Source organism: Benincasa hispida, chromosome 11 (genome assembly GCF_027475165.1).
Source record: "Benincasa hispida cultivar pf3 chromosome 11, pf3_genome.v1.1, whole genome shotgun sequence".
Taxonomy (NCBI): domain Eukaryota; kingdom Viridiplantae; phylum Streptophyta; class Magnoliopsida; order Cucurbitales; family Cucurbitaceae; genus Benincasa; species Benincasa hispida.
In genome coordinates, this window is record NC_143488.1 from 13,598,806 (window position 1) to 13,608,965 (window position 10,160).

The 10,160-nt window shown below is 30.4% G+C and overlaps 1 protein-coding gene across 1 annotated transcript; it reads left to right on the plus strand.

Annotated features, from left to right (window-relative positions):
* Positions 1-473: 473 nt before the first annotated feature.
* Positions 474-8,286, plus strand: LOC120091659 (subtilisin-like protease SBT5.3). Its single transcript, XM_039049758.2, has 11 exons — positions 474-551; positions 692-801; positions 897-994; positions 1,964-2,128; positions 2,322-2,424; positions 3,529-4,060; positions 4,648-4,745; positions 4,846-5,091; positions 6,105-6,219; positions 6,329-6,542; positions 7,745-8,286. Exons 1-11 carry the CDS (start codon positions 474-476, stop codon positions 8,284-8,286), a joined length of 2,301 nt encoding a protein of 766 aa, XP_038905686.2.
* The last annotated feature ends 1,874 nt before the right edge of the window (positions 8,287-10,160 follow it).

Below are 10,160 nucleotides of genomic sequence, written 5' to 3' on the forward strand. Positions count from 1 at the left end.
CTAAATAGGTAAGAGCGACCTTAGTTCAACGATAATTGACATGACGATATTCATTGAAAGGTTTGATCCTCTATTATCACAGTTGTACTAAAAAAATTAAAACTAAAGAGAAAATATCGAGGAAAGAGGAAAATACAGAAAAATATGTATGTTTATTCCCGACCACTTATTTTAGTGCATGCCACACAATAATTCTAGAATATTTTTGAATATATTTTATTATATGATTGGATTACTCTTATCATAATAATAAATCCAACTTTACCAACGGATTCAACCTTAGTTTTTTTTCTTCTTTTCTGTATTTACTTGGAATAGAAAAAGTATATATTTCAGTTTCCAATAATTAAATGGATCGGATGACCTTAATTTACGATCAAAGATTAAGGCATACCAATCGTTTTCCTTGCATGCTTACATTATAAAATTCCAATGGAAATCATAAAACAATTGAGGACTTCAAAACAAAAGTAATGGAGTTCTCTTATAGACTTTCTCCATTGCTTTTGTTTTTCTTTTTACTTCAAACATCTGCCATTCCTACCAAAAAGGTAAGCATTTTTTCTCTCTCACATTTCCAATTCGGTTCTTGTTCTTCCCTAATGATCGAAAAATATGTTTATGACAATTTTTTTTCGTCATAAATCCCACATTTGTTATAGTGTTTTTAATTTTATTCTTTTTGGTGTAGTCTTACATTGTTTATTTGGGATCGCACTCGTTCGGATTGAACCCTTCAAAGTATGATGTTCAACGCGCGACAGAGTCGCAATATGATATCTTAGGTTCAGTCACGGGAAGGTATAATAATGTTCTTTTCAAAAATTTCATGCTAAATAGTTTGATTATTAATTTGATTGTCCCTTTAATTGTTTTCTTTTCCTTGTCATATATAGCAAATTGGCAGCCAAAGAATCAATTATGTATTCGTACAATAGATACATTAATGGTTTTGCTGCCGTACTTGATGAAAAAGAAGCCATGGCTCTTGCAAGTAAGAGTTCTTGCTTTCTATTTTTTTTTTTAATTTTTGAAAAATTATGTGGATTTGGTAACTTTGCATTGTTTCTTCAATCTTTATTTAAAAAATGAGTGGAAAAATTGTATACACATTAAAAACTATTTAATTTTTGAAATAATTAGGTTTAGAAACATCATTTTCATCTATTGATTTGTCGGGTTGTTATTTGCATTTTAGGAGAGTTTAAAAAACAAAACTAAGTTTTGAAAACTAAAATAAGTAAACCCCATTTAGTAATTATTTCATCTCTTTTTCTCTCAATTTCTTACTATGATTTACTATCTTTTTTTAGTACGAGAGTTGAATTCTAAGTAAAAAACCGAAAAAAAAATATATTTAAAAATTACTTTTTTTAGTTTTAAATTTTGGCTTGGTTTTTTGAAAACATGGGTAAAAAGTAGATAAAACCAAATGATTATCAAATGGGGTCGTAGTTTTTATTTTTAAAATTTGGCTAAAAATTCAAGTGAGTAAACGTAACAAAGATGAAAACCTTGGTAAAGAAATTGTAAAGAAAACAAGAATAATTTTCAAAAGTAAAAATGATAAATGAAATAGTTACCAAACATGGTGTTAAAAAGTTGATTTAGTTTACCATTTTATTTTTCTAAAAATATAAATAAAGAATAATTTTATCCTTCTTACTTCTTTCCATGCATATATAATAATTTATAAATCTTAGAAAATTAAGTATAACTTGATTTCTTTTAGTATTTTATTTTAAAAAACAATAAAAATGATTATTTAATTTTTTTGAGAAAAAGAAACCATAGCAAAAAAAAAAAATAATCAATATTTTCTTCTAAAGATATTATAAAAAAAAGAGAACCTAGCAAATTCAAAATGTTATCAAACAAGTCCTAAAGAACCGTACGTTCTGAACTCTCCTTTTGTATATAGTAATCTTCAGAATTTTGATTGATGTTTTACAAAATGTAACAGAGAATCCAAGCGTGGTGTCGGTTTTCGAAAACAAGGAAAGAAAATTGCATACAACAAAATCATGGAGTTTTCTTGGGGTGGATAGTGATGCAGGAATTCCCTCAAACTCCATTTGGAAAGCTGCAAGGTTTGGGGAAGATACAATTATAGGCAACCTTGACACGGGTTTGTTCTCTTCTTCTTTCTCTTTAAGAGATTATTTTTCTCCCGTTTAATTAGTTATTTGAAAAATACGAAATCTCATCTCAAAACTAATTCGTAATGAGAGTCGAGAAGAATAATCCATGTATTCATAAGGATGTCAATGATTATAATAGTTGTAATAATGACAAAGTTTTGTGGGATTATTTGAATGAAGGTGCTTGGCCAGAGTCCAAGAGCTTCAATGATGCAGGCTATGGCCCTGTTCCTTCAAGGTGGAGGGGAGCTTGTGACGGTGGCGCCAACTTTCGTTGCAATAGGTTTTTTTCTATTTTCTTTTTTTGAGTTAAAATTACCTTCCCTAGGTTTATTAATATTAGTTTTAAAACTAAGGTTTCGAATTGAAACTATAGATTATAATTTTGTTACCTGACATGTTTTATTAGAATGTGGCGAAAAAAAAGCTTTGGATGAGTCGATGTCTTCTCTTCTTCAATATTCTTTACCCTCTAGTTTTGTTGTTGTGATTGTAACAGAGTTGTGGGGATTAGAAGTCTATTCGTAGTCAAATTTCAAAAACAGAAACAAACTTTTTAATAACTACTTTAAACATCGATAGAAATGTGATAACAAAGTAAAAAAACTTATGACATATTTAGAATTGATTCTGAAACAACTAAAATCACCTTTTTTTGTTTTTTTTTATTCAAAATCACTTCAAAACATGTTTTTAATCATTTAAGTTCAGAATTTCTTACATTAAGGTCTCGCATATTTTCTTTCCATTTCTTATAACGATTTGCATCTTTGTTAAGCATAATTGTTGACTTGATTTTTTAGACCATTGGTAAAAATGTACCTAATGAAGGAAGAAATTTGGAGGTGAAATTAGTATCTATAGACTTAATTATAAAAAAAACCAAAAACCAAAAATTAAATAATTCCCAAATGTAGCCTAAATTAATTTTGAAATGATTAAAGACATATTCCGGAATAATTTTGGATACAACTGAAATGATTTTAACCCTTTCAAATTTACTCCGAAACATATCTTTATAAGTGAAAGTAGTGTTTATAATCTTAATTTTCAAAAATAGAAAACCAAATGGTATGGTCAAATTATGATTTATTATTATTTTTTTAAAAAAGAAAAAAGATATACAATTATCTCCCAAGATTTTTTCTCACATGTTTTTGCTTGCATAAGTCAATCTCTTTACTAAGGTTGCATCAACCTAGTTGAGATGACTCTGGTACACCTACTGATCCCACCGTCTCTAGTACTTTGTTTAAAAAAAAAAGTATCTTTACTTGAAAATAGATGAGTTGAAAAACAAGCTAAAATCAATACAAACTAAAACGAAACCTAAAATTGTTTGTTACATAAATTTCATTGAAAAATATTTGGGTATGGCACAATACAGGAAGTTGATTGGAGCAAGATATTTCAACCAAGGATTTGCAATGGCCAATGGTCCTCTCAACGTTAGCTTCAACACTGCAAGAGACAAAGAAGGCCATGGTTCACACACTTTGTCCACAGCCGGAGGCAACTTTGTCCCCGGAGCCAATATCTTTGGCTATGGCAATGGCACTGCAAAAGGAGGTTCCCCCAAAGCTCGTGTTGCTGCCTACAAGGTTTGCTGGCCTGCGCCTACTGGCGGTTGTTTTGACTCCGACATCCTAGCCGGTTTCGAAGCCGCCATAGGCGACGGTGTCGATGTTCTCTCTGTCTCTCTTGGTACTGGAGCTCAAGAGTTTGCTTACGACGCCGTTTCAATTGGGGCATTCCATGCCGTTCAAAAAGGAATCGTCGTGGTTTGCTCTGGAGGAAATGACGGCCCATCTCCTGGAACTGTAAGCAATGTATCTCCTTGGATGTTCACTGTTGCAGCTAGTACCATCGACCGAGATTTCGCCAGTTATGTCCTACTCGGAAACAAGAAGCATATCAGGGTAATCATACTCAACCTTCTCATAGTTTAAGAATTTTAATTAATCTTCATAGTTTGGTTAATTAAAGAAAAATATTTAGATGTATTCTGTTATCTTCATCTCTCCAAACAATCTTCACATGTTAAATTAGACAACAAATCTAGTCTATCTGATTACAAAATTCTCAATTTAATCTCTATAATTTTTTTAAATCCTCACATTTTCATGTTTAATTTCAAAACGTTAAAATAGTATTCCCAAGAAAATGTTGTTTTTTTGATCCCAACTTATCTATTTCTAGAAGAAAAAAAAAAAAAACTTGGGTGCAGAATAAAACCACGTCATGTGATACTTTTTTAAATTGATTTTTTTAAATTTAGTTTACTATGTTAAAAAAAGAACCATTAGATTAAGGATACCTAATCATTGCTCTTTGTAGAATACATGTCACATGTCTAAAGAAAATATTTCAAATTAGACACGACATTATCGTGCGTGGGGTAGACGTTTTGTGAGGCTTAACCAAACCATAATCAGAAAATATTTACTACAAAGTATTTTTGTATGTACTCGTGCTTTTAATTCACCTCAAACTTTACATATACAAGGGTTCAAGTCTTTCATCCAGTGGATTGCGAGGTCGTAAATTCTATCCTTTGATAAATGCTATAGAAGCAAAAGCTGCAAATGCAACAGACAGCCTTGCGTGAGTATTACCCTCCATTATTGTGAAGAAGAAACAATAACATAATTTGTGAAGAAGAAACATGACTTGAATTAACACAACTTTAACTTTGTTTGTTCAGGCAATTTTGTGAGCCGGGATCACTTGATCCTGCAAAGGCAAAAGGGAAGATAATAGTTTGCCTTCGAGGAGAAAACGCAAGGGTCGAGAAGAGTTTCGTTGTTCTTCATGCTGGCGGCGTCGGTATGATTATGGTGAATGACCAGAAAGATGGATCAGGCACTTTGGCTGATGCCCATATACTTCCTGCTACTCATGTTAGCTACACCGATGGACTTTCTATCTCTCAGTATATTAAATCCACCAAGTAAGATCTCTCACCCTTTTCTTCACTTATTACTTTATATATATATATTTAGTACGTTAAAACTGAGGACGACTATCTTTAATGGTATGAAGTTTTTCGGGTGCATAATCATAATTGAAAAAATTAGAGGAAAATTACCTTGACCGAGTCAAATTGACAATGAAAGGAGTAAAACTTGTATATCTTATCTAAAGAGTGTGAGATATCTCTTGTGGAATCCTGATCAACATGCTCTTCAAGGTGACAACTCTTTAGATTCAACCATTCTTGGATCAAATGGCTGTTTGGACTTCATGAACCTTGATACCATATTCGAGAAAACATAGATTGTATCTCAAAACTAATTGATTAGTGAGAAGTCTAGATTAACATGATATTCTTTTTTGAACAAAATACAAGAGAATAGAAGATAGGTAGATGCATTGGAATATATCAACTAGGTCGAAACATCCTTAACATGATATACATTAAGATGATAACTCTTTGGATTTATCATTCTTGGATCGAATACTTGTTTGAATTTCATGAACTCTGATATTTGAGAAAACATGGTTTTGTATTTTAAAACCAATTGACAATTAAAGAAGTAACACGTATATTTTATAGAGTGTGAGGTCTCTCCATTTTTTTCATTGTCATGTGACAAATATTTTTTTAATTAAAATATTTTTATTTTGTTTACTATGTAGGTAAAATGATATGCATGTTTTTATACAGTACATTTGACCGTAAGAATTTCTAATTGTTATTTATTATGTCAATAGTAATATAGTGTAAAATTAGTCATGACAGTTTTAAAAAGTGTGTTTGAAACTCTTACCTTGACGTGGAATTAAAAAACTAAAAATAATTGTCACAAAAAAATGGTTACAATAATTTTTAAGTCTAATGGAATCTCAGTTTTATTGTATCGTTTCATTTTATAAACAAGATCTTAGACTTAGGTAGTTATATATTATAAACAAAATGGAGTTGAAATGTTAATTATTTTGTAATTCTCTAAATGAAACCAGGACACCTGTTGCTTACATAACCCATGTAAAGACTGAGGTAGGAATTAAACCATCACCTGTCATGGCTGACTTCTCATCAAGAGGCCCTAATTCCATCACAGAGGCCATGCTCAAGGTTGATTTTTTTAACTCAATGAATTCACTTTTCACTGTTTCAAAAGTCATCCCAAACTCGATTTATCAATTCATGTGTTCTAACCCAAATCTTTATATTTCGTGTCTAGCCTGATATAACAGCACCGGGAGTGAATATAATCGCATCGGTCACGATAGATGCAACAGCAACGGACTCTCCATTCGACACGCGTCGGGTTCCTTTCAACGTTGAATCTGGCACTTCCATGTCTTGCCCACACATTTCAGGTGTTGCTGGCCTTTTGAAGACACTTTATCCCACATGGAGCCCAGCTGCTATCAAATCTGCCATTATGACTACAGGTTCATATTAAATTGGACTATAATAACTTATTTTAGTATCTGAACTTTTAAAATGTCTATTTTTTCGTTCTTAAATTTAAAGAAAATAACTATTTATCATCCTTGTCTTTGTTTTGCTTTGAATAAATTGATAGCATAACTTTGAGTGTATACGATTTAATATGCAAGTATGTATTCAAATCGCATTTGTTGAAGAAAGATTATTTCATTAGTGAATATCATGTGGCAAAATAATAAATTTGATATCAAAATAAATATTTTGAAAGTTTAGGCCCCGTAAAATAATCAATTGATTTTTTATTTTTGTTTTTAAAAATTAAGCTTATAACAAAAAAAAAATGGTTATAGGACTTTAACGATTGAAATAGTGTTTTTTAGTCTTTAGAGACTAAAATTTATATTTTAAAAGTTTAGGGTTCTAAATAGAATCATTGGTTTTATTTGAATTCCCAAATAGTGTTTTTTATTATTCTGGTTTTAGTACAATAGATGTGGGGATTAGAACCACAAACTTCTTGGTCGTCCTCATTATATGTCAATTGAGCTATGCTTGTTTTACTGTGAAAAAGAAAAAAAAAATTAGTCCCCTTTGATAACCATTTTATTTTTGGTTTTTGGTTTTTAGTTTTTAAAAATTAAACCTATTTTCTTCTCATTTGTTACAATGATTTGCATTAAGTACAATAGTTGAATTCTTGAAAAAATTCCAAAAGACAAAAACTTCTTTAAAGCTATTTTTTTTTTTAGTTTTCAAATCTTTACTTGGTTTTTTAAACTATTTATAAAAAGTAGATAACAAAAGAAGAAGTTTAGAGATAGAAATTGTGTCTATAGTCTTAATTTTAAAAAACAAAAACATCATACGAGACCTTATTGAAATGAATTTTTTTTTAACTGTAATACATATAACAATCAAGACCAAAGTATTAGAACTAGTTTTAAGAGTCTATCGGTGATAGACTATATCGTTTATAAGCAGTCTATCAACAATAATCAATCATTAATAGGAGTGTTTATTAGTGATAAAATTCATAAATCATGGATAGATTTTGCTATATTTGCAATTCTTTAAAAATGTTGATATATACTTTATTATTAGTCCAAAATGTACTACCCATTACAATTACCCTCGTTTAATTATATTAACGAGCATGTACTTCCCTTTTATCTATTAATATAATCCATTCACATTTGTTTTGCAGCCAAAACAAGAGACAACACTCAGCGAACAATATCGGACACCGCCAAAATGAAGGCAACCCCATTTGATTATGGTGCAGGACATGTTCATCCCAATAGTGCAATGGACCCCGGCCTCGTTTACGACACGACAATCGACGATTACTTGAACTTCTTATGTGCACGAGGCTACAATTCTGTAGCTCTCAAGAAATTCTATAACAAACCATTTGTCTGCGCCAAATCATTTGCAATCACAGATCTCAACTACCCATCAATCTCGGTCCCAGAGTTGCGAATCGGTGCCCCAGTAACAGTCAATAGAAGAGTTAAGAATGTGGGAACACCAGGAACATATGTAGCACGCGTGAAGGCATCCCCAGCGATCTCAGTTTCAGTCGAGCCGAGTACGTTGCAGTTTAATAGTGTGGGTGAAGAGAAGGCTTTCAAGGTTGTATTTCAATACAAAGGAAAAGAACAACGTCAAGGACATGTGTTTGGGACATTGATATGGTCAGATGGAAAACATTTTGTTAGAAGTCCTATTGCAGTGAAATTGGGATGATGATCAACAACTTTATAGTGTACTAATTTGTTACTACATGCGTTCTACGTACATATTATATGAAATTTAAAAAGAGAACTCAATCATAAAAGTTTAATAATACAACTTTTATTTATGAACGAGAGTATTTGAAAGAAAAGATTAAGCAAAGATTAAAAAATAAATATAAAAATAACTATAAAAAATATAAAAATAAAGATTTTAAAATCAAATATAAATCCAGCTTGTACAAATGATCTAATATAATAATCAAGATTTTAAAATTAAATTGGTTACAAATGATTTAATTTCTATGATGAAAATAAAATTACTTGATTATCTATATATCCATAAAATTTGAAGAAAAATATGTGTACATTATTATATGTTAAATAAAATAAATATTGAATATTTTTAAGAATAATACATACTTGTTTACTCAAAATATTTATTGATAGATTTTTTTACTATAATTTATTGTGAAACCCAATTAGGTAAAATGTTATTCTTTGAAGGAAATTCAATTATGAGATATTTGGAGAGGATTTATTTTTAGAATTTAAACTTACTAATATAACGCGTTGCTTATTTATACTAAAGAACTAATAACCTCTAATTTAAATATTCGTTTTCAAATTAAAAATAATTATTTTATTTTTTATTTGAATGATTTGATATACCTTAAATTGAAACCTTGATTTAAACCATTTTTTTAATGTTGTGATAATCTTTTCTTATTTTTTTTTTAAAAAATTATTGGAGGACATATTTACCCTATTAGTTAGTTTTAAACCTTAAACTAAAGAAAGATGTTTTTTTTAACTTGTTACAAATTTCATGATAATTATTAATTACTTTAGACTTGATTATAATCCTTTCTTATTTAAAAAATAACTATTGGATGATTTGATTACACTAATATTTTTCTATATTTTATTTAGAAAAATTATTTCAAATGGTAATCGATAGACACCGATAGAAGTCTATCAATGTCTGTCAACATTTATCATTCATAGTTCTAAAATTTTGCTATATCTAATAAATATTTTTGTTCATTTTTCTATATTTAAAATCAACCCTTTTATTTATGGGTCTTTTTTATTGGGTCCTATGTCCTAAAACTCGTGATTTGTAAACAATAAACTCATTCTATAAATCGATAAAGTTGCTATTAAATATATGAATTGCTTATTTCGTTTTAGAAATACATCCAATAAACTAAAAGATCCATGACGACTATTACATGAGTATTTGAACTTTATGTGGAGACATAAGAGTGGATCGGGTTCGAGTAAATAGTCAAAATGATATATAGTAAACGAATAAGGTTGGGTGCCTTATTCTGGTAACACTATGCGGCCCACTCTGTAGTTGTTACAAGGAGTTGTAAAGTGCTACAAACGAAGTGATCCTAATTCGTTCATGTTGTGACATGAAGAGTGGGGACATACTATGCAATAAGTTCGCATAAGATCGAACCAAGAAATAAGTCACTCTTCCTTTATAACACTGTACACTATTTATTCGAGATTATCCTTAGATTTACATGGGTGAGGGTTGACTCAATAACGCCTAGCTGGGGACATAGAGTGCAAAATCCTCCTACATACTTTTAGGGATAGTAGATAGGTTGTTTCCTTAACTGCTGACTCCGGGTCTTGAACAAGGGACCCCATCCTCTCATTGGCCTGAGAGGGATTCGATTTGATGATCGGATCACAAACCAATTGTTTATTAGAGGATCAGTGGGACTTAAGGAATAAGAGGTAATATCGGGATAAAACAACTTTTTGACCCAAATGTTATTACGAACAACTTGTGAAGGGTTAACTTACTAATTATGGATATATCGAGTGGACACAATATATCTAAGTGCAACTACTGGGCTTTAGTGG

Coding starts and splice junctions, on each gene's coding strand:
- LOC120091659 (XM_039049758.2), top strand. CDS start 474: ATGGAGTTCTCTTATAGACTTTCTCCATTGCTTTTGTTTTTCTTTTTA. Junction 802..896: donor TTAGGTTCAGTCACGGGAAG/GTATAATAATGT, acceptor TGTCATATATAG/CAAATTGGCAGCCAAAGAAT. Junction 2,425..3,528: donor GCCAACTTTCGTTGCAATAG/GTTTTTTTCTAT, acceptor GGCACAATACAG/GAAGTTGATTGGAGCAAGAT.